This window comes from Entelurus aequoreus, linkage group LG09 (assembly GCF_033978785.1).
Source record: "Entelurus aequoreus isolate RoL-2023_Sb linkage group LG09, RoL_Eaeq_v1.1, whole genome shotgun sequence".
NCBI lineage: Eukaryota > Metazoa > Chordata > Actinopteri > Syngnathiformes > Syngnathidae > Entelurus > Entelurus aequoreus.
Window position 1 is genome coordinate 21,744,748 of NC_084739.1, and position 25,388 is coordinate 21,770,135.

A 25,388-nucleotide genomic window follows, 5' to 3' on the forward strand; every position below is an offset into this window, starting at 1 on the left:
CTAAATTATAAAATTAAGTTTCTCAGTTCGAACATTAAATATCTTGTCTTTGCAGTCTATTCAATTGAATAAAAGTTGAAAAGGATTTGCACATCATTGTATTCTGTTTTTATTTACCATTTACACAACGTGCCAACTTCACTGGTTTTGGGTTTTGTAGCTTGCTACCGTCAATGTGTGAATGTGGACTAAATGCATAATGGGTTCTCTTTGGGGTCTCTGTTTTATGATATACTGAACAAAAATATAAACACAAAACTCTTGGTTTTGCTCCCATTTTTCATGAGTTGAACTCAAAGGTGTAAAACTTTTACTATATAAACAAAAGATCTATTCCTCTCAACTATTGTTCACAAATCTGTCTAAATCTGTGTTAGTGAGCATTTATTCTTTGCCTGCCAAGATAATCCATTCCACCTCACAAGTGTGGCATTTCAAGATGCTGATTACCATATGTTTTGGAGTATAAGTCGCTCCGGAGTATAAGTCGCACCGGCCGAAAATGCATAATAAAGAAGGGAAAAAACATATAATAAGTCGCACTGGAGTATAAGTCGCATTTTTTGGGGAAATTTATTTGATAAAACCCAACACCAAGAATAGACATTTGAAAGGCAATTTAAAATAAATAAAGAATAGGGAACAACAGGCTGAATAAGTGTACGTTATATGACGCATAAATAACCAACTGAGAACGTGCCTGGTATGTTAACGTAACATATTATGGTAAGAGTCATTCAAATAACTATAACATATAGAACATGCTATACGTTTACCAAACAATCTGTCACTCCTAATTGCTAAATCCCATGAAATCTTATACGTCTAGTCTCTTACGTGAATGAGCTAAATAATATTATTTGATATTTTACGGTAATGTGTTAATAATTTCACACATAAGTCGCTCCTGAGTATAAGTCGCACCCCCGGCTAAACTATGAAAAAAACTGTGACTTATAGTCCGAAAAATACGGTAAACAGCATGATTATTGCACTGGTGTGCCTTAGACTGCTCACAATAAAAGGCCACTCTGAATTGTGCAGTTTTGCTTCATTGGGATCAGGGGGGGTCAGAAAAGCAGTTAGTATCTGGAGTGACCACCATTTGCCTCACGCAGTGCAACACATCTCCTTCGCATAAAGTTGATCAGGTTGTTGATTGGAATGTTGGTCCACTCTTCAATGGCTGTACCGAGTTGCAAGGAAGGAACTGGAAGACACACACACTAAGTGTGGCGAAATAATTCTCTGCATTTCACCCATCACCATTGATCACCCCCTGGGAGGTGAGGGGAGCAGTGGGCAGCAGCGGTGGCCGCGCCCGGGAATCATTTTTGGTGATGTAACCCCCAATTCCAACCCTTAATGCTGAGTGCCAAGCAGGGAGGTAATGGGTCCCATTTTTATAGTCTCTGGTATGACCCGTGCCGTAAAACCTTAGAAAACAAAGACCCTAACATAACTTAGACATGCCTCTTCACTTTCATTTGTTAGCCCATGTTTTTTTTTGTATTGCATGGTGTAAAGAAATATAATATTAATATTGCCTGCTCCCAAATGCATGCTATCACTTGAGCTGCATCTTCTCTCCAGGACATTCGTGGCAAATGCGGCGTTGCTATAATTAAGCCACCGGTGTATAAATATCGTTAACATGGGACGGACTTGGCTTGCAAACATCAAAACAGTGTCGCAAATAGTGAAATAATTGTGGTTTGATCTGAGGCCAGTGGCGCCTGTAAAAGGTGCTTTCCTGGAGGCAGGCGGGAGCTGCGATGCGACTAACGGATTGTTGACCTCTACGGGAACACCTGCAGGTTCAGATTATTAAGTAACGAGTCCCTGGTGAGAATGCCAACCTTCCTGCCAGACGTTCTCCGTAGGAGGGTGCTGCTGATTTGGACAACGTTTTAAATGACATCACATCATTTGAATGGAGTGAAGTTTTTATTCTCCAGCGCAGTGGAGTGCCGTAACGTTTCCTAATAACAAAGTCAGTAATCAAAGTCAGCCTACAAAAGTTATGACAGTATTTTCCAGAGACAATACTACAAAAACCCAAAACCAGTGAAGTTGGCACGTTGTGTAATTCGTAAATAAAAACAAGTGGGATTATTTCCCATTCTTGCTTGATGTACAGCTTAAGTTGTTCAACAGTCCGTGGTCTCTGTTGTGGTATTTTAGGCTTCATAATGCGCCACACATTTTCAATGGGAGACAGGTCTGGACTACAGGCAGGCCAGTCTAGTACCCGCACTCTTTTACTCTGAAGCCACGCTGTTGTAACACGTGGCTTGGCATTGTCTTGCTGAAATAAGCAGGGGCGTCTATGATAACGTTGCTTCGATTCCTCTTTGTTCCGGAGGACACAACGTCCACAGTTTCCAAAAACAATTTTGAAATGTCGACTCGTCAGACCACAGAACACTTTTCCACTTTGCATCAGTCCATTTTAGATGAGCTCGGGCCCAGCGAAGCCGGCGGCGTTTCTGGGTGTTGTTGATAAATGGCTTTGGCTTTGCATAGTAGAGTTTTAACTTGCACTTACATATGTAGTGACAAACTGTAAAAAGTTAAAGTACCAAAGGTTGTCACATACACACTAGGTGTGGCGAAATTATTCTCTGCATTTGACCCATCACCATTGATCACCCCATGGGAGGTGAGGGGAGCAGTGGGCAGCACTGGTGATTTAACCCCCAATTCCAACCCTTGATGCTGAGTGCCAAGCAGGGAGGTAATGGGTCTAGTTAATGACAGTGGTTTTCTGAAGTGTTCTTGTGCCAATGTGGTGATATCCTTTACACACTGATGTCGCTTTTTGATGCAGTACCGCCTGAGGGATTCCGAAGGTCACGGGCATTCAATGTTGGTTTTTCAGCCTTGCTGCTTACGTGCAGTGATTTCTCCAGATCCTCTGAACCGTTTGATGACCGTAGATGGTGAAATCCCGAAATTCCTTGCAATAGCTGGTTGAGAAATGTTGTTCTTAAACAAATTGCTCACGCATTTGTTCACAAAGTGGTGACCCTCGCCCCATCCTTGTTTGTGAATGACTGAGCATTTCATGGAAGCTGCTTGTATACCCAATCATGGCACCCACCTGTTCCCAATTATTCTCTTCACCTGTGGGATTTTCCAAATAAGTGTTTGATGAGCATTCCTCAACTTTCTCAGTCTTTTTTGACACTTGTACCAGCTTTTTTTAAACATGTTGCCAGCATCAAATTCCAAATGAGCTAATATTTGCAAAACATAACAAAGTTTTACAGTTTGAACGTTAAGTATCTTGTCTTTGCAGTCTATTCAATTGAATATAAGTTGAAAAGGATTTGCAAATCATTGTATTCTGTTTTTATTTACGATTTACACACATGCCAACTTCACTGGTTTTGGGTTTTGTATATAAACACAACTTTTATCGTCTAAATAGGTGGCAACACAAGTGAATGGCAAATAATCGGGTCCCGTCTACAGTGAAGCATTGGTGCGGGCAACGTCATGGGTCTGCATGAGTGCTGCCGTCACTGGTGAGCGGTGGTTCACTGAGAGAAACATGAAATTCTATCAATTTTGAAGCAATGCAGGATCCCTCTCCATTGAGAAACTGCTCTTTGTAGCGTACCGGTGAAGAGTATTTAATGTGAAAAGTGCTGAACAAAAATAGAGTGCGAGCAGGAGAATTGCACAGAAAAGCAAAGGGAAAGATTTGCATGAAAAAATAGAGCCTCAGGGAGAGCTTTAAAACTATAAAGTGAAACAAAAAACAGAATCTCAAAATACTGCCAACCGTGTTCGTAACTCCAAAATCCGCAGACAATGATCCCTCGCCGACAAAGATATGTGGATGGCTTAAATACTGCCCAGGTGATGATTAACAGCAGGTGAAAAACATAATACTAATCACACCCCCGGTGGCGCAGTATGAAGCTAGTGCAGGAACAATACGAACAGGACAGAAAGTGAACATACATGTACAGTGTAATGCTATACAAGCTGTACACTGACTACTTACTGGTCAAGATCCAAATAGCAAGTGCTAAATAGTGTGTGCAAACTAAAACATTGCATGTACTACAAAACCCAAAACCAGTGAAGTTGGCACGTTGTGTAAATCGTAAATAAAAACAGAATACAATGATTTGCGAATTGTTTTCAACTTATATTCAATTGAATAGACTGCAAAGACAAGACACTTTTAATGCTCGTACTGAGAGACTTTTTTTTGTTTTGCAAATAATCATTAACTTAGAATTTAATGGCAGCAACACATTGCAAAAAAGTTGGCAAATGGGCATTTTTACCACTGTGTTACATGGCCTTTCCTTTTAACAACACTCAGTAAATGTTTGGGAACTGAGCAGACACATTTTTTAAGCTTCTCAGGTGGAATTCTTTCCCATTCTTGCTTGATGTACAGCTTAAGTTGTTCAACAGTCCGGGGTCTCCATTGTGGTATTTTGGCCTAGTGGTTAGAGTGTCCACCCTGAGATCGGTAGGTTGTGAGTCCAATCCCCGGCCGAGTCATACCATAGACTATAAAAAAAAATGGGACCCATTACCTCCCTGCTTGGCACTCAGCATCAAAGTTTTGGAATTGGGGGTTAAATCACCAAAAATGATTCCCGGGCGTGGCACCGCTGCTGCCCACTGCTCCCCTCACCTCCCAGGGGTGAACAAGGGGATGGGTCAAATGCAGAGGACAAATTTCACCACACCTAGTGTGTGTGTGACAATCATTGGTACTTTAACTTTAACTTTAACTAATAATGTGCCACACATTTTCAATGGGAGACAGGTCTGGACTACAGGCAGGCCAGTCTAGTACCCACACTCTTTTACTATGAAGCCCCGCTGTTGTAACACGAGGCTAGGCATTGTCTTGCTGAAATAAGCAGGGGCGTTCATGATAATGTTGCTTGGATGGCAACATATGTTGCTCCTAAATCTGTATGTACCTTTCAGCATTAATGGTGCCTTCACAGATGTGTAAGTTACACATGCCTTGGGCACTAATACACCCCCATACCATCACACATGCTGGCTTTTGAACGTTGCGCCTATAACAGTCCAGATGGTTATTTTCCTCTTTGTTCCGGAGGACACAACGCCCACAGTTTCCAAAAAATTTTTTAAATGTGGACTCGTCAGACCACAGAACACTTTTAAACTTTGCATTAGTCCATCTTGGATGATCTCGGGCCCAGCGAAGCCGGCAGCATTTCTGGGTGCTGTTGATAAATGGCTTTGGCTTTGCATAGTAGAGTTTTGACTTGCACTTAGAGATGAAGCGACCAACTGGAGTTACTGACAGTGTTTTTTTCTGAAGTGTTCCTGAGCCCATGTGGTAATATCCTTTACACACTGATGTCGATTTTTGATGCAGTACCACCTGAGGGATCGAAGATCACAGGCTTAGCCGCTTACGTGCAGTGATTTCTCCAGATTCTCTGAGACTTTTGATGATATTACGGACTGTCGATGGTGAAATCCCGAAATTCCTTGCAATAGCTTGTTGAGAAATGTTGTTCTTAAACTGTTTGACAATTTGCTCACGCATTTGTTCACAAAGTGGTGACCCTCGCCCCATCCTTGTTTGTGAATGACTGAGCATTTCATGGAAGCTGCTTTTATACCCAATCATGGCACCCACCTGTTCCCAATTAGCCTGCTCACCTGTGGGATGTTCCAAATAAGTGTTTGATGAGTATTCCTCAACTTTCCCAGTCTTTTTTGCCACTTGTGCCAGCTTTTTTTAAACATGTTGCAGGCATCAAATTCCAAATGAGCTAGTATTTGCAAAAAATAACAAAGTTTTCCAGTTCGAACGTTAAGTCTTTTGTCTTTGCAGTCTATTCAATTGAATATAGGTTGAAAAGGTTTAGCAAATCATTGTATTCTGTTTTTATTTACGATTTACACAATGTGCCAACTTCACTGGTTTTGGGTTTTATATGTTTTAGGTGCAACCTAATGACCGAAAAGGCTGTTATTGGTGTTATTTAACAGCACAGGTCACCACAGCTACCTCCAGTATCCAAAGAAGTAAAAAGTGCATGGTTTAAGTTTGTGGTTCATGTACAACTCTGAGGAAGTCTCTTCGTGTGTGCAAACCACTTTGATCTGTTTTACCAACCTCACCGACAATACACAAAAGGATTTCCCCAAAACGCACATTTAACAGTGTTAATTTCACGCTCTGGGTCAGACTCTTGCTTGTAGATGTACGGTTGGATGGTAAAATCCTCAGCGTTTGCCGTTTGAAAAAAACAAACAAAAAAACATGATATTCCTAATTTATGATATTTTTTGGTACCCAGCGGGAAGCGTACCTTGAAAATTACAAAAAAGTCTGAAGGGGCAGAAGCAGTCAACTAAAGGGACGAGGCTAGGAAGGGTTCATTTGCATCTAAAAAGAGAGCCTCCAGAAGGACTGGTCTATAAAGCAAAATGTATGTCACATTTTGACTAAAGCACCACCGTTACAGGTTATGTATGTAGTCCACAAATGTAGATTAGAAATGGAAGCTGCTTTTTTCCCAATGAGTCTGTTCACCTGTGCGATGTTCCAAATACGTTTTTGATGAGCATTCCTCAACTTTCTCAGTCTTGTTTGCCAATTGTGCCAGCTTTTTGAAATATGTTGCAGGCATCAAATTCTAAATGAGCTAATATTTGCAAAAAAATAACATTTTCCAGTTTGAACGTTAAGTATCTTGTCTTTGCAGTCTATTCAATTGAATATAGGTTGAAAAGGTTTAGCAAATCATTGTATTTTTTTTTTTTTTAACGATTTACACAACGTGCCAACTTCACTGGTGTTGGGTTTTATAAATTACTTCCTGAAATATGAAGTTTTCTCAATTTTTGGAGACACCGTACATAAAAAAAGTGCACAAGTGTGGTTTACGTTTCAGTTTAAATGACACTAGAAGGGAGAGGGTGCGTTTTTGGGGTGAGTATTTTAATAAACAGAAGCTAACCAAACTCCAAATTAAGCAGATATTGTGGAGGAGGTTAATTAGCAACAAAAAGTAATCATGACCTTGCAGGTGAACCGCTAAGTCGTCACGGTATTTGCAGGCCCACTTTTTTCCATGTTGTAAACCAAAGTACATTTAAAAAGTCAATTTAGGTCAATTTGAAACGCTTTAATGCTTGATGAAGATGCCGTTCCACCCAAAGCATCGTGGTGCAGCTGGTGGCCATGGCAACAGTGTTTAAATGCAGCAGTGGGATGTACATATGTACTTACAGTTTGGAGCTGTGCCGTTGAAGCTCAATGGCGGCGTAAAAAGGGTGGGGGGAGGGATTACAGGTCAGCGGTGCTCACAGCTGAGACTTTATGGCGAGATTTACACCCTGTGAGATTTTACAAGCGGGGAGGGGGGAGCGGGGTTTTGTCAACCCCTTCGGTGAACAAAATGGAACAGGTTATTCTTATCCTCCTCAATTTCATATTGAGGAAATCCAGAGAGTCACACTTTTGACACCTGTAATACACCAGGAGGTAACACGTTTGCCCAGTGCAGGAGGCAATTCATCTTGTCAATGTCAAGTACATCGGGAGGGAGGATGAAACTAAGGTTTGACCTGATTGGCTATGAAACAGTCTCACATTTGAGCCCCAGTTGGGAAAGAGGAAGGTTACGTGCGGGGGGTGGGGGGGTGGGGGGGTGGGGTGTTTGGCACACACAAGGACAGATGCACCGCGCTTTGATTTATCTGTCTGACTCGCCGTCATTCCCAGAGAGCCTCTGTGCGGCTACATCCACGCTTGTCCAGAACAAACACACATTAATTGGCCCATTAATTACAGGAGTGAATTCAGTGGGGTCAGGGTTCTGGGTATAAGAGGACCACTTTGATTGCGGATGCTGTTCCGCCTTTTGTTGCGTGGCATGTATGTTTGGGGACGGCGTGGCGCGGTTGGGAGAGTGGCCATCAATCAATCAATCAATCAATCAATGTTTATTTATATAGCCCTAAATCACAAGTGTCATGCCTGAGGGTTCCTGGTTCAATCCCCACCTTCTACCAACCTCGTCACGTTCGTTGTGTCCTTGAGCAAGACACTTCACCCTTGCTCCTGATGGGTCTTGGTTAGGGCCTTGCATGGCAGCTCCCACCATCAGTGTGTGAATGTGTGTGTGAATGGGTGAATAAGGAAACAGTGTCAAAGCGCTTTGAGTACCTTGAAGGTAGAAAAGCACTATACAAGTATAACCCATTTACCATTTACCATTTGTATGTCTGTAAAAACGTGTGAGAAGAACGGGGTGTAGGGTTGTATGGTATACCGGTATTAGTATAGTACCGTGATACGAAAGAATCATATTCGGTACTATACCGCCTCTGAAAAGTACCGGTCTGTAAGTAAGTTTCTTACAAGTATCATCCCTGCAGGACGAGGAATAGCTAAACATGCTTCACTACACACCGTAGCTCACCGGCGTCAAATTTGTAAACAAACACCATTGGTGGATCTACACCTGACATCCACTGTAATGATACCAAGTACAGTGTACCGTTATTAAATCCAATGTTTTTCTTTTTCTAGTATAGGTAAAATCGATCGATTCCCTTTTGAAATGATGTTGGATCGATACCTATCTCTTGAAATGTGAAGTGAAGTGAAGTGAATTATATTTATATAGCGCTTTTCTCTAGTGACTCAAAGCGCTTTACGTAGTGAAACCCAATATCTAAGTTACATTTAAACCAGTGTGGGTGGCACTGGGAGCAGGTGGGTGAAGTGTCTTGCCCAAGGACACAACGGCAGTGACTAGGATGGCGGAAGCGGGAATCGAACCTGGAACCCTCAAGTTGCTGGCACGGCCACTCTACCAACCCAGCTATGCCGCCCCAAATGTAAACTTGCCGAGCACAGATCAATGTATCTAAAATTCCGTAATATAAATCGATATTTTGATTACACCCCTAATTCAAACAGTGTTATTGTCAAACTGTGTGTAATATTACAGTGGCCAAAAATATTAAATGTAATTATAATAATAATAAATGGGTTATACTTGTATAGCGCTTTTCTACCTTCAAGGTACTCAAAGCGCTTTGACAGTATTTCCACATTTACCCATTCACACACACATTCACACACTGATGGCGGGAGCTGCCATGCAAGGTGCTAACCAGCAGCCATCAGGAGCAAGGGTGAAGTGTCTTGCCCAAGGACACAACGGACGTGACTAGGATGGTAGAAGGTGGGGATTGAACCCCAGTAACCAGCAACCCTCCGATTGCTGGCACGGCCACTCTACCAACTTCGCCACGCCGTCCCCAATTGTTAAATAAAACCTCTGCCTTGTTTGTAATGAATACTTAGGTCTTCTATGCTACTGCATTTTATTGTTTGTCATTATGGTGGTACTTGGAGAACAAAGTGTTTTCTGAGGTTGTACCAGTGGTGGTGTGTTGACAGGGACCAAATCCTGGTTGGGATCCAGCCGGGAACATGTGCAATTTTGTTTTCATCCGGTTAAATGTGTTATATTGCACTAAAAACCTGAACTATTGAACAGTTGTTTCCCATAAATGTGTTTTTCATATGCATCAAATTAAATTCAAGTCTGCTTAAAAAAGTTTAAAAAAAACATTTGGAATAAATAAAAAAGTATTTTTACAAAACATTATATAAAAAAAATATATATTTTTAATGATTTTGGCTTTGGGCTCCAATTTAGGCTGTATGTAGCACATACAAACCATACAATTCTGTTTGTAGAAGTTTGGGATTGTTTTTCTGCCATCCTAACACAGAAAATGCAGTTTTGTTATTATTATTATTATCATTATTATTATTATTATTATCATCGGCACAGTCAAACTACGCATACCACGCATGTCTGATAGTGACCATGTACATACAATATGGGTAACTTTTATCACAGCAATCAGTAAATACAAGGACAGCACACATACAATACTAAACATTGTAGAGGGGTGGCATATGGACCAAGGACAGAAATTAATGAAATGATTATTGCCGATTAAAAAATAAAATACCAAACAGACAAACCAACATAAATATACAACACAATATTTTTGTTATGTAAAAATTAGACCTGTCAACATGCGTTAACGCATGTGATTAATCAAAAATAAATTATTACAATACCATATATGAGTAAAGATTAATCGCGCATTTTAACACTGTCTATGATCGTGATGAGAGGTGGCCAATTTCGTTTCAAAACAGAACTTTGGATATTACCAAAGTAACTTGTTGGTATTGCAGGGACAAACGTTATCATTTGCGCACTTAAAATACCATCTTAAAGCGAAACACGTACTGGAGGATGGCGCCGATAGCATGAATGCTGCATCGACCTCAAGCAGAGGACAACAAACTATGCTGGCAAAGTCCACTGCGTCAATGTTGTCAGCGAAAGTACCACAGACCAGGTGGACAGCCACCACATGTAAACCACTTAACATCTGTGAAGACCAAGGGTTGCAAGAAGATGTCATTCATATCACCACAGCTGATCCGTCGTACAATACCTTAGCGAGGTACAATAACATTTTATTGACGATTTAATTAAGGAACCAATTAATTATTAATTTAGTTGATCTTTTTATCACAACATGACTATGCATTGTTTTTCATCAGTTATTTATGAGTCCCTTCTTTTACAGTATATTTGGTTAGTACTTATTTTTCTAATCAGCCTGACCTAAGCCTAATGTTTATGTGTTAAAAATATTAACAGCCTTTGTGATTAACACATGGTTCCACATAATCTGACGAGGTTGTAAACTGTAAGTAGGATAGATATAATTTTTGAATACGACTAAAATAAAAAGTAAGTTTACCAATTATGTGTTAATACTTGACTGGGCCCGGGTCCCTCTGTAGTGGAACAGTTGGGCCTCGAGTTCAAAAAGTTTAAGAACTCTTGGTATAAATAATCCAAATCACCCCAAAATCAAATCACTTGTTTCTTATCCAATTTCCTATCCTACCCATACATGTTTTAGTTATTTATAGCAGAATTAAATAACCGGTGTGAACCCTCTTATCAGACATCCACTGTCTTTGTCACTGTGGGTGGAGTTGAACCACACAGAGAAGTTAAGCTTTGGAACGTAAGTAACGTAGTAGAAATGATCCAAATCACCCCCAATATCTGATCACTTATTTCTTATCCCATCCATCCATCCATTTTCTACGGCTTGTCCCATTTCTGACATTTCCTGAAAGTTTCATCAAATGCAAACTAACAGACAGACAAACCCCGGCGATCACATAACCTCCTGGCGGAGCTCTAAAATGGTTCCTTCAATTCTTGCCAGTGCTCAACAAACCCAAGTGTCACGTGTCACCTGGCCAGTATGTCGCCGGGCAGAGGGCACGTGGCCTTTTTGACTCTTCTCGGGTTTTACGGTTCACACCATGGCTGCAGTTATTCTAACAATGGACTTTCTACGGCTCCGAAGCGTCTAGCACTAGTCTTGGGTCACTTTTAAGGTGACGGCAGAGAAATGTTGAGAATGTAAATACTTTCAAAGGGCACTTTAGATCCTGCCGGCACGGATTGAAGCGTTCACTCCGTAAGCTCTGTTTATGGGAGACGTTGCCTCGGCCAAAGGAAGGAGGGAAGATGCCGAGAGCTGCAGGGTGGTTGGCAGTGGGAGGGTTTTGACACTGTGTGTGAGGTTTGAACTGTGGACACTCTTGTGATTTGGATAACATCGGACTGCCTGCCCCGCAGGATGAATTTGAGGACCAGTCATAGACAATTTAGAGTGAAAAGCACATTCTATTTTCACTCGCATATAAAGCATTCTAACTTGGATTGTTTCCCTGGCTTCGAGGCTCTCCCGAAGGACAGTGCGGCAAAGACACAACAAACTCCCTTCTTGTCTCTCATGGACACACACCTGTTGTTGTTGTTGACTTTGGACTGACTGGCAAGAACACCAAGGCCGCGGAACAGAGACACACACACATGCATCCACAAAAAATATACGCCACACACACATACCCCACCCCCCATCCAATGCCCTTGACGCAAATCCCTTAGGGGTGATGGACGGCTGGGCACCGCCTGAAGAGCTGCAGCCCGCCACCGTGGCCCCCACTCCCTCCCCTCTGTTGCAAGTCTCAAGATGTATGTTGTAGGGGTGTGGGAATTTTTTTTTTAATATTATTTGTATTTTGTTTTTTTAAATTTTAATTAATCAATCCAACAAAACAATACACAGCAATACCATAACAATGCAATCCAATTCCAAAACCAAACCCGACCCAGCAACACTCAGAACTGCAATAAACAGAGCAATTGAGAGGAGACACAAACACGACACAGAACAAACCAAAAGTAGTGAAACAAAAATGAATATTATCAACAATAGTATCAATATTAGTTAAAATTTCAACATAGCAGTGATTAAAAATCCCTCCTTGACATTATCATTAGACAGTTATAAAAAAAAATTAAAAAAAGAACAATAGTGTCACAGTGGCTTACACTTGCATCCCATCTCATAAGCTTGACAACACACTGTGTCCAATATTTTCACAAAGATAAAATGAGTCATATTTTTGGTTCATTTAATAGTTAAAACAAATGTACATTATTGCAATCAGATGATAAAACTTTGTCCTTTACAATTATAAAAGCTTTTTACAAAAATCTATTACTCTGCTTGCATGTCAGCAGACTGCTGAAATCCTATGTATTGAATGAATAGAGAATCGTTTTGAATCGGGGAAAAAACTCGATTTTGAACCGAATCGTGACCCCAAGAATCGATATTGAATCGAATCGTGGGACACCCAAAGATTCACAGCCCTAGTATGTTGTAATATGTATATGTGCTTTGCTATGGAGGTTTTTTCCCACTCCAGACTGGGTCCCCTTAGGAGCCCAGTCTAGATTGTATTTTGTTTACTCATCCTCCCCCAACGTTTACTTTTTTCCCATCTTTTACGGGGCGCCTTGTGGCGACCCATCAGCGTTCCTGTTCTGTAACCCTGTACACTGTTGGTTTGTCTAATTTTGGACGGGTTTGTGCTGAAAACAAAGTTTCGTTGTACTTGTGCAATGACAATAAAGACTTACTTACCTACCTACCAGCCAAGGAGACTGCGGAACACACAAAGGTGTGGTAGTCATATAGCCTTGCCATCCATATTCTCCCCCTGCTTGTGACCAATTTAGGCACATTCATCTGTGTCCACGCTTGCTAGGGAGCAGCACACCCACACTGGCCTGATATTATACAGATGGTAGTACGTGGGACCTTAGTGTAATTTGTTATGCACGGTGTGTGATATGAAGCATAAGAGCCCCTCAGGGCGGCAGCACACCCAGAGTGGATTCTCTCTGACCTCAAATATTTGGTCGGCAAAATGAACCAGGGTTTATTCAAAGTAGTTCTTTCAGCCTGTCCTGTTCAGTTATTGGATAATGCCGTAATGAAACACCCCGCACTCTGTAAACATAGGAAGAGAGCAATCTGGATGAATAATGCAGCCAAAAGTCCGGATGAGACTGCAAAAATTCCAACCCGCCAAAACTAATACCGACATCTATTAGGGGCTGGGAATTTCTTAAGGCAAACGGACACGCAGAAACAGCTGGCATTGGAACACGGCAAGACATTCATCTGATTCATAGTTGAATATAGATTTATCGTCTTCACTGCGGAAAAATGCAAATTCCAATCATATCATCACCCCTTCCATTCTCTTCTTAGCAGTTGTTAAAGTCAATGAGCTCTTAAAAGTCATCACTGAAGATGGGGTAGGGATGTGGCGGTTGTAAAACAGACACCCAAGGGACTGCATTGGCGGTGTCTCTGCCGACATCCGCCGTCTGCATTTCCTGTGTTTGCCCACAGCAAACTTTGCGGGAGTTTGCTGAAATAGTTCTAAAATTACTACATTGCTCATCAGTCTCTTTTTTTTGTTTGTTTTTTGTTTTTTTGTCCTGTCCAGCTTCTCAGGCAAATCATAATGTTGATGTAGATGCCCATGTCGGCTGTACAAATTTACTTTACAAAAGAGAAGTGTAGGATACTTCTCTTGTTGCCTTATTTGTACTTGACTTTATTTAAAGGAACTTATATTATTATTTGGTGCAGCCGGGCCGGACAGGAGGGGATAGAAAGAGAGAAAAAAGAAGACAGAGGGGGAATTGTGGGGACAAGAGAGGGATAAGACAGAGAGACAAAAACAACAACAGCAAACACAACAATAAGAATAACAACAACAACAATAGAACAACATCAGCAAATAGGATATGTACAGATATGATGGTAAAAGTGATAGCAAAGAAGCAGTTAATGAAATCAATAATACAGAAATGACAATGAACATTATTACATTACAAATGGAGCATTACAAATATCAATAGAAATAGCACTATTGATAATGAATAATAGCAATTACCTCTATTATCAACAATACAATTGTTCAGATGCAACAATACATTAATGTAATGATAACTTGAAATACAAAAGAAAGCAGATAAATGGAGGGGAAGAAAGAGAAGCCAACTATATTAACCTTGTAGATTGTTATAATAACAATTGGTTAAGCTTTGTCAGTGTGTCATGTGTTACCCAGTTTCCCATAGGGCAACAACGTTAATGTGTATATGTATGTTTTTACAGTGAATGTATATGTACAGTATGTGTATATGTATGTTTGTACAGTGAATATATACGTACAGTATGTGTATATTTATGTTTGTACAGTGAATGTATATGTACATTTTTTGTATATGTATGTTTGTACAGTGAATGTGCGTGTGGATGTACGAACTTCGAGTGGGGTAGTTATGTACTGTATTTGTGTATGTATGTGGGAGCGTAGGTACCTATGTGTGTATGAATGAATAACTGTGTGTATGTGAGTATATATGTGTATTTGTATGTACAATATATTTGACTCCCCACTCATCAGTCTCTTAAATGACCACCTGTGTCCCTTTGTGCCGTCTCTCACTTAGTCTCGTCCATGTTTGAGCCCTCTACAAACCAATGTTCTTTACGTTTGGTCTGCGTCTAATTGTTGCTCTGCTTAATTAGAGATATTACCCAGCATGCATCATACATTCATGCATTGAGGACATCCATGCTCACATGGTGCAGGCCCCGGCTGGCTTTGCGGTGAAGCTACTTTGCCATCTAGTGGTTGCAAAAAAAAAAATCAAAAAAAAAGCTTCATGGAAACTTCCGCCAAGAGACTGTAGGTGCAATATCGGCCAAGTGAGCAGTGTCTTACGGCGGCTGCAGTGTCAGCCGTCTCTTTATACCACCCTGAATATTTAGATGGCTGGGAGTTAAAGGGGAGCATTGTGTGCCAGTCAGAATGGTAAAATGCTAAGCTGCATTTGAGCCCCTGCCAGGCAGCTGTCGGCTTTGCCGTTCTCTTCCTGCCCCGTCCTCTCCTCTTAACCCTCAGTAAACAACTGGAACAAATCCTATTTTATTGAAGCTTTTTACAAAGTGCAAGGGATCTCAGCAAGCTCCAGTGGCCCGGGCTTCCTCCTGAGCGTGTGCAGTGTCCTTAGATGGCATTCGGCTTGGCCAGTAACAAGCGTGTATGCATCGTTATTGGCAGTAATGACAGCCTTAATGAGGAGCAAGTGAAGCTGCGGGTTTTTTTCTGACATTCCAAACAAGGAGCACACGCTATATTTTTCTCAGAAATGTTGCCCACTAGTTAGCAGGAAAGTCTGCATCAGTGTAAATTCACTAATTATCTGTTAGGCATAAAACGGTCACATTAATGGAAGTGGAGCTTGAAATGTGTGCTTTGGAGGCTTGGATTTCAATTTATTATAAAAGCAGCTTTCTGACAACATAATTATGCTGTATATCCAACTCTTCTTGAGAAATATGTGCACAGTTGTTGATGTTTTACCTGTAATTGCAATCCTGTCTGTGTATCCCAATATTATATTTAGGTTTTAAAGGTGAACTGCACTTTTTTTGAAATGTTGCCTATCGTTCACAATCATTATGAGACACAAGAACACACGTGTCTTTTTTTTAGGATCCTATAGATCAGGGGCCGTACTTATCAAGCTTCTTAGAGTGCCATTTTACACTTAAGTCCTGAGAATTTGCGAAATTTAGTCCTACTCTCAAACTTAAGAATAAAAGCTTTTTATCAACGTTCTTAAGTCTAAGAATCACTCCTACTCTCCACGATATTTAAGAGACCTTCAGAGGTGTCTTAAGTGGTTAGGAGTTGCCAGCAGGGGATGGCACTGAGGCGAGAGAGACGTACGCGAACGTTCAGGGAACGGAACAATGTTTTTTTGTTTTTTTGATGACGAGCAGCTGATCAAACGGTATCGTTTAGACAGAGCGGATATTATTTTTGTCACAGATTTAATACTTTTCGATTCTTTGTTGATTTCTGCATGTGGCTGCAGTGGGCTAGTATATATAGAGCCACCCACACCAGTTTCAAATTAGTTGCCTAATTAATGAATTGGAAAGAAAATGTTATGACAGTAGCGTATGTGTGTGGCCGTGAGGTGAGTGACGTCAGTGAGTGTGTGGGCGATAGAAGAGAGGGAGCGGTAGCGTGAGTGCCGACGGGGACTAGTTTGTTTTGTATTATTTTGTAGTTTATTGTCAAAATATACACTCCCATTGTCCACTTAAATATTTCCAAAATATTTCTTTATTCTTAGACAACGGATTCCCTTCCGTGATTGGTCATTTCTATGGACACAGAAATGACGTCACCTAAAATTCCGTTTACGGCACATAGTAATGTCGTAATTCAGCTCTGAGTGTGACACTTAAGATTCAGTCCTACACTTCGCTGAAAGTGTGAGTAAGACGCTTGATAACTAACTTTTAAGTGCAGCTTTCAGCGAAGAATTTATTTACTCTTAAGTCAACTCTTAGCAGACTTCTTAGGAGTAATTCTAAGAAGCTTGATAAGTACGGCCCCAGGGGTCCCAAAACTTTTTGACTCGGCTAAAAAAAAATTTGGCCAAGGGCCGGGCTGTGTGTGTGTGTGCGTGTGTGTGTGTGTGTGTGTGTGTGTGTGTGTGTGTGTGTGTGTGTGTGTGTGTGTGTGTGTGTGTGTGTGTGTGTGTGTGTGTGTGTGTGTGTGTGTGTGTGTGTGTGTGTGTGTGTGTGTGTGTGTGTGTGTGTGTGTGTGTGTGTGTGTGTGCATATATATATATATTTATATTTATAGTCGAGGTTTCTGTGGTTTCTTCGTTATTCAGTGCTCAATATGCGGAATATACGTTAGGTCAGGAAAAAACATAAGAGGCTATATACCATCCCTACAAGCCTCTTATAAACTGTGTCGCAAAATGTACACAACATAGCCAATACATACTATCTCGACCACAAGGAGGTGTTTACAAAAAAATAATCTTAGGTCCCATTTCAAAGTGCAAAAATCAATCCAAAGTACTTCAAGACACAAACAAAAAGACAAAGCCTCCGCTCAGTCTTCGCGTTATCTGATTAACATTTAGCATTTCTACCTTTTTATCCCTCATAAGTTTTCATATTTGTATATTATTGTGTGGTGTCAGTCCGACTTTGAAATGTTTGAAGTGGGCCGTGATTTTGTTATGTATTTTGTTTTAATAAGTCATGTGCTTAAAAAAAAGCTTTTGTCTTCAAGGCAAGGCAAGGCAACTTTATTTGTATAGCACTTTTCATACACAAGGCAGACTCAAAGTGCTTCACAGCACAACATGTGGTACAACAAAGAGAAATGAAAGAAAATAAAAGCAAAATTGGAAATGCAGACAATAAAAAATAAAAACAGTGCGGACGTTAAAAGTTAAAAGATTAAAAGATTTAGCTGAAACCTAAGGTGAACAAAAAAGTTTTCAGTATAATTTTAAAAGTAGTCAGAGTTGGGGAAAGTCTGACATCTTTAGGAAGTTTATTCCAGCTATTTGTTGCATAGTGACTGAATGATGCTCTCCCTTGATTTGAGTTTACTCTGGGAACCGCTAACAGATTGGTCTCAGAAGATCTTAGTGATCTAGAGCAGTGGTCCCCAACCTTTTTATGGCTGCGGACCGGTCAACGCTTGAAAATGTGTCTCACGGACCGGGGGGGGGGGTGTATTTTTATTTTTTATTTATTTTTTTTTTCATAAAGAAATGCAATCATGTGTGCTTACGGACTGTATCCCTGCAGACTGTATTTATCTATATTGATATAGAATGTATACATTGTGTTTTTTATGTTGATTTAATAAAAAAAACTTTTTTTTTTTTTTTTTTTATAAATTTCTTGTGCGGCCCGGTACCAATCGGTGGTTGGGGACCACTGATCTAGAGGGCTTATATAGTGGGAGCATATCAGTGATATACTTCGGCCCTAGACCATGTAGTGACTTATATGTGAGCAGGAGGATTTTGAAATCAATTCTCTGATGTACAGAGAGCCAATGTAAGGATTTAAGAATTGGTGTAATGTGCTCACATTTTTTGGTCTTTGTTAGAACTCTAGCCGCAGCGTTCTGAACAAGCTGTAGCTGCCTGACAGTTTTTTTTGGAAGACCTGCAAGGAGACCATTACAATAGTCTAGCCTACTGGTAATAAAGACATGTACAAGTTTTTCTAAGTCTTGAGCTGACATGAGCCCTCTAAGTCTTGTTACATTTTTGAGGTGATAGTAGGCCGATTTTGTTACTGATTTGATGTGACTGTCAAAATGTAAATAATAATCTAAAATAACCCCAAGATTTCTGGCTTTATTTGAGGTTTTCAGGGACAGTGATTGAAGGTGTTGCCCAGGTAACAAGGGAACGTTATGTGAACGTTAGGAGAACGTTGTGGCATTGATCTGGGAACGTTCGTTAATAACGTTCAAAGAACGTTTGGTTGTGGAGTTCTTGCTTGGTTAGCAGAACGTTAGCCAAGAACGTTTGGCTAGAACGTTTAGGGAACTGTTTAGGAACATGCTATTTACATCTGTTTTTATGCTATATTGTCAGGAATAACACTCAAACAGAAATTTCAACAGAATTAATTCTTTATTTGTGATAGTGATTTCAACAGAAATAATTATTTATTAGTGATATAATACAAAAATGGGGACGGCGTGGCGAAGTTGGTAGAGTGGCCGTGCCAGCAATCGGAGGGTTGATGGTTACTGGGGTTCAATCCCCACCTTCTTCCATCCTAGGCACGTCCGTTGTGTCCTTGGGCAAGACACTTCACCCTTGCTCCTGATGGGTGCTGGTAGCGCCTTGCATGGCAGCTCCCTCCATCAGTGTGTGAATGTGTGTGTGAATGGGTGAATGTGGAAATACTGTCAATTGCGCTTTGAGTACCTTGAAGGTAGAAAAGCGCTATACAAGTATATACTTGTATAGCTATATATAACCCATTTATCATTTATCATTTATAAAAGGAATGGAATGCAGTGGTCTTGGTCGTGCGCGTCAGTGTATCCTGCCCCTTCTTGGTTTTCTTCCTGGAAGTAAATCCATCCATCCCTCCATCCATCTTCTTCCGCTTATCCGAGGTCGGGTCGCGGGGGCAGCAGCCCAAGCAGGGAAACCCAAATCCTGGAAGTAAATAATTATCACAAATACAACAAAGACAGCACTTGAATGTAGATTAATTGAATTGAATTAAAACATTGGCATAATATTAAATCATTTACCTCTCATCTCACTCTGTTCTTTTGCTTGTTTCTTTTTCCTTTTTTGTCCTCCCTCTTAATTCCTCCTCTTCTCCTGCAAGTAGTTATAATTGCAAATTCAAAAGACATGCAGTGGAACTTCAATAAAATGGAATTCAAAATTGGGATATCTTCTCTTCTCCGTACCTCAAATTTTGAACCTCCCTTTCGAAAAGTGGCCAGTTTCAGGACCTCTCCAAGCTCACAATCCACTTCAGCTGTGGTCGTCTGCTTGTAAACACCCCTGCATGCCTCTGCAATCACCAGCACAATTTAGAATTCCCTTTAGAATAAATACTGTAATAATAACAGCTAGATCGACCTTGTGAGCATACATGCAACATATGCTCAAAGATGCAAACCTATTATTAACACTTACTATTTATTATTCTGTAAAGGGTCAAGTCCTCAATTGCCACTTTTCCTGACTTTCCATGGAGGCCAAGCTGCTCCAGGACTTTGTTTGTGGCAATTTTCCTCAGCATTGTCCTCACCGTGTCTGCCAAATTCTGCCCACCAAGAGCAGTAAGAGCTTTCACCTATACAAATAAATAAACAACAATATTGTACTTGATTAGAAATTGTTTTTTGATAACTGAGCAAGATATTTTTGCAGTGGGGAATTAAAAATAATTACCAGCTGCTTTCTGAGCAGAAGATCAGTGTCGAGCCGTTCACAGAAGGCCTTCAGCTGCTCAAGAGTCTCGAAAGGCTGATCAATGAGATCTTGAACATCCACAGATTCTGGCCCCACAGACTGTGCTGCCAGCCCTCTCAGCATGCGCATCATTTCTCCCTGGTTCTCAAGTATATTTTGAACTTTCATGTTCAATTGGAAAACTGCAAAGACAACAAAAGTCAAAGAGGTAATTCGTATTACTGCCCGTTGTAACAGCCTGTTTAACACCACCTATCAACAGTTAAATAGCCAACTAACGTTCACTGTCAAGGGCATTCCTGCTGCTTCTTGGAGCGGTCTGGTACTGACTCATACTGGCTGGAGTGGTCTGGTACTGGCTTGAGCGGTCTGGTACTGGCTTGAGCTGGATGCATTCCTGTCTGGACTGAGCCTGGAAGTGCTGCTTCTCGCTGGGCTGTGAGGTCGGCCTGGATGCCTTGGAGTGGTCTGGTATTGGCTGGTACTGGCTGAAGTGGTCTGGTACTTGCTGGAGATTGGAAAGTTAAAGGTTGGGAGCTCTGTCACTTCTTTTTTGGCCGAATTTCCTCTTCATCTAAACCAACGAAGACAAAAAAATGTATGCACCACTAAGTAGTATTTGAGTATTGTAAGTAAACAGTCTTTGAAAAGTGACTATACCGTCAGCATCAAACACATCTTCCTCATCGTTTCTATAACGTTCAGGGGTGATGTGGCTCCGTTTGGTTAACACTTCTTCTGGGCTCGAAAACATTTCAGCTTGTTTTTCGTATTGAAGGGCCTTGTCAAAGTCTTCTGCAAAATTTCAAAGTATGCCGATGACTCAAGATGAATTTAACTTATGTTGTTTAAAATATACATGATATGACTTAGACAATATTCCCTTACCAGTCAATGTTTTCCTGAAAACCTGAATTGGCAGCTTCTCCCAGAATTGTTTGTCAGGAATCTCAGCTTTCCGGATTCTGGAGTGGGTAGGATTTGGCCTTGGCCAACAGCAGAAGGTATTCTGAAGATAAAATAATCATGATGAATGACATAATAATAAGCTACAATATTATGCCTATGCACAGTACTTTTCAGAAAAAGTAATAACCTTTCCATCATCTTCTGTCCATTTGGTTGGGACAACAGCGACTGAATGTTCACCAAGGAACTCAACAACCACAAAAGAAGGAGCCATCTGGAAAACAATCAGATAATATTACCATTTCAATACTGCATCAAAGGGTTATTTATTAATCCTGATACAGTTAGTCAGTTATTCTTAGTCTGCACACACTCTTCTGGTTAGACATGCTCCAAGCAGACCTTCTATACTTACTACTGGTTATTGATCTGTTCAAAATGCATGCAGTATCCCCATGAATATGCTATGGCAAATTATTGTTTAACTAAACTACAAATTAATCCACCCTTCTTCAGAAGTCATTCGTTGGTCTTTGGTCAGTTTGGAAACTTTATAACAGCCAACCTGCACGAGAAATGTATGCCAGTTAGCGCCGGCGCATGGCGCGCATTTACACACAACGCTAAAACCGTAAAATGGACTGAAATTAATCATGTAGGTTGGAAATTGTTATACAAAAACGTGCTTCGTATTTCACTCTTTCTATACTTACTTGTGATAAATGGATGGCGCACCAAATTGCTTTAAAATCGGGATTCTGGAAGTAGTTAGCCTTCGTCCTTCTTTGTCTCACGGAGCAGCTTCAATTGTGCATGCGCGCAGTCTTCTTCTCCTTCTTCTTCTTCTTCTTCTGATTTTTATGGCGGTTGGCAAGCAACCTTGTGTGTGCATTACCGCCACCTACTGTGCGTGCAGCCTTGACTCAGCCGGCGTCAGATTGTTCACAAAACACAACACTTTCGCAGAAAGTTAGGGAAACGTTACAACATACTGTATAAAAAGTACATTTGCGAAAAAAAAACACTTATAAAAGCCTAACAGTTGCTGTTTCCATTGCAGGCAAATTATATTTGGTATATAGAGGAGAACGTTCTAAGAACGTATAAAAAAAAACAACCATATTTTTTAAATGTTCTAAGACTGTTCTTAGAACGGTCTTAGAACGTTCTCATCTTGCATACCAAAAGAGAACCATAAGGAAACGTTACGTTAACGTTAGGTGTTACCTGGGTGGATGACTTTAAACCTTTCTTTTTTAGCACCAAAAACAATTATCTCAGTTTTATCTTCATTTAGTTGTAGGAAATGTTGGCACATCCAGTGTTTGACTTGCTCAATGCACTGGCACAGAAGATCTATGGGGCGATAGTCATTTGGTGATAGCGCTACATAGATTTGGGTGTCATTGGCATAGCAATGATGGTCAATGTTACTCCCATGCTTTACTTTAATGCTTTACTCCCATCTTATTTAGGCAAAGTCCGTCTGCCTTAAAAAGATGCCTGCGGTCCCAGAAAAGGCTAAAATTGTCAATAAAATGCATTGAACGAGCAAGAGGTGCACTTGATAGCCACTCATTCAGCGAGTAAAGTCTACTGAATCTCTCAGCTCCTCTCCTGATTGGGGGTAGAGGACCACTGATAAAAACGTCAGCATTCACCGCGCTGACTGTTTCAAAGAGTTTATTGAAGTGCTCTTTCAGCTCTCTTGATTGTTGTTTTTTAATGTCATTACAACCAATGTGCAGGATGATATTTTTCACATTTGGGTGTGCAGCGACAATTTCCAGGATTCTTTTTTCCATGTCAGATACCATATCCTTCGGAAAGCAGAGTACTTTGGTGTTATTATTTGCTTTTCATATGTTTTACAGAAAAGTCCCCCACAATCAGATTTTCAGGAGCTCTCGTTAGCTTTCTCTGTGGTTTAAAGTTAGCAGTTCTTACCCTTCTGCATGGTGATGGTGGGTTATTCAGGCAATCAGAGGGGGATCCATTGTCCATCAACAGTGGAGCAAACCTGTTCTTTAGTTGGACACTTGCTTGCTGGGGAGGTTTCTTGGTAGTTCTCCTCTTCTCAGCTGTCCCAGGTGTGTCCTACGTGGCAGTGGAGTTGATGACGCAGTATACCTGGCTGAAAATAGTAGCACAGGCCAGCCGGTCAGATCAGAGATATCGGGGCGCTGGGTCCTGCCAGATATCCATTCTCCCTCGTCGCAGGGAGGCGGTCTTCTCTTTGGCTTCGCACTGAGTGTGTTCCAGGGAGGATTATCGCTGGTAGATTTATTACCCTCTACAGGGGCCTCCCGTTTCTTCGTAGCTTCATTGTTGCTAGTTAGCTGGGTTGTAGCATGGTGCTGTCCAGTGTTTTCTGTCGACAGGAGTGCTAGAGTGGTGTTGTTGCCACATTGTCCATTCACTTTTAAATTCACTTCCAACCGATTAATTTTTACTTCCAACAGTAAAATCTTCTTTAGCAGTTTGTGGTAATCTTCCATAGAGACACTTCAGACACCTATAATATACATTGTATGTTAACATATGGTTATAATTGTTCTCATCCAGTAATCCTACAACTAAAAAACACATATACATGAAAGAAATAATATTTCAAGACCATACAAAGATTAGTTGTGTTAGTGCAGGGGTTCTTAACATTTTTGACCTCGGGGCCCAACTTTTCGACTACAAAGGGATCTGGGGCCCATTGAAACATTAACACTGAATTAGTCATTTACTCTTGGTTTTAATCATAGTCAATAATTATATTTAACCTACTTATAGTTTAACCTTGTCAAATAATATGAAAGCACAATCACAAATCACAAAGGTTATTGTCAAGGCTTTGGTCGAAAATAAATATTAACCAATTACCGTATTTTCTGCACTATAAGGCGTACCGGATTATATGGCGCACCTTCAATGAATGGCATATTTCAAAACTTTGTTCATATATAAGGCGCACCTATGTCAACAAAACAGTCAGATAGGTCAGTCAAACTTTATTAATAGATTACAAACCAGCGTTCTGACAACTATGTTCACTCCCAAAATGAATAAACAGCCGATTTACTCGTGTTACGTAAATCAAATGTTAGTGCTATCACAATATAGTAACACTCGGAATAGTGCAGAGCAATAACAACATATCAATAACTCAACGTTGCTCAAACGTTAATGTCACACAACACAACACACAAAATAAACATGTAAAGCTCACTTAATGAAGTTATTCCTCATTCACGAATACCTCGAATTATCAGTGTCCGAATTAAACAGTTGAGTGAATACGGCATCCAACATGGCCGGGTCTGTCTCGTCGAAGTCGTCATTAATGGAGTGAGTGTCGCTGCTGTTTAGCAGGTCAGTGACAATTCCTGCCTTCCTGAAAGCTCGGACCACAGTTGAGACTGAATCAGCCCAGGCATTTAGGATCCACTGGCAGATAGTGGCGTATGTCGTCCGGCGCCGTCTCCCTGTCTTGGTGAATGTGTGTTTGCCTTCTGTCATCCACTGTTCCCACGCAGTTAGCAGTCTAGCTTCGAATGCCCTGTTGACACCAATATCTAGCGGCTGGAGTTCTTTTGTCAATCCACCCGGAATGGCGGCGAGTATTGAATTAAGCGCGTAAGCGTGTCTCTTAATGTGAGGTTATGAGATAGCGAATATAACAACTACACTACCCAGCATGCAACGGTAGTGACGAGCATGCGCGGTAGCCTTGAGAAGCGTAGTTGTATGCCGGCAGTTAGAATGTGGTTATGAGCACGCTGTGAGTAAACGTTGAGAACTCAGCCAACACGCCTCGTCTGCATTATTTATAATTAGACAGACAACACACTTAATTGGAGCCATTTTGGTGTCTTTAAATAAACACACAAATGGAAATGAAACATCTCATATCCCAGCATGCACCGCACGCTTCTTCTTCTTCTACTGGGAAAACATATGGCGGCTGTTTAACGTAGTTGCGAGACCTAAACTTTATGAAAATGAATATTAATATTATTCTGGGCAGCACTGTGGAAGAGGCGTTAGTGCGTCTGCCTCACAATATGAAGGTCCTGAGTAGTCGTGTGTTCAATCCCAGCCTCGGGATCATTCTGTGTGGAGTTTGCATGTCCTCCCCGTGACTGCGTGGGTTCCCTCCGGGTACTCCGGTTT

The 25,388-nt window shown here is 40.9% G+C and overlaps 2 protein-coding genes across 6 annotated transcripts in view; one reads left to right on the forward strand and one right to left on the reverse strand.

Annotated features, from left to right (window-relative positions):
* The window catches only part of LOC133657238 (collagen alpha-1(XIX) chain-like), a 361,915-nt gene that overhangs the window by 161,037 nt on the left and 175,490 nt on the right, over nt 1-25,388 (forward strand). The gene's annotated exons all lie outside the window — the stretch shown is intronic.
* Nucleotides 19,029-24,848, reverse strand: LOC133657239 (uncharacterized). 3 transcript variants are annotated; one of them, XM_062058315.1, is made up of 11 exons: nt 24,445-24,848; nt 23,172-23,739; nt 21,412-21,498; nt 21,204-21,324; nt 20,976-21,110; nt 20,595-20,823; nt 20,295-20,497; nt 20,037-20,196; nt 19,805-19,911; nt 19,640-19,712; nt 19,029-19,541 (listed from the first exon to the last, which is right to left on the reverse strand). In XM_062058315.1, exons 5-10 carry the CDS (start codon nt 21,000-21,002, stop codon nt 19,695-19,697), a joined length of 744 nt encoding a protein of 247 aa, XP_061914299.1. In that variant the 5' UTR covers nt 21,003-21,110; nt 21,204-21,324; nt 21,412-21,498; nt 23,172-23,739; nt 24,445-24,848; the 3' UTR covers nt 19,029-19,541; nt 19,640-19,694. The 3 variants fall into 3 exon arrangements, with proteins under 3 accessions (XP_061914299.1, XP_061914298.1, XP_061914297.1); XM_062058314.1 differs by lacking the exons at nt 23,172-23,739; nt 24,445-24,848 and adding an exon at nt 21,938-22,179; XM_062058313.1 differs by lacking the exons at nt 23,172-23,739; nt 24,445-24,848 and adding an exon at nt 21,938-22,179 and having other exon boundaries at nt 21,412-21,789.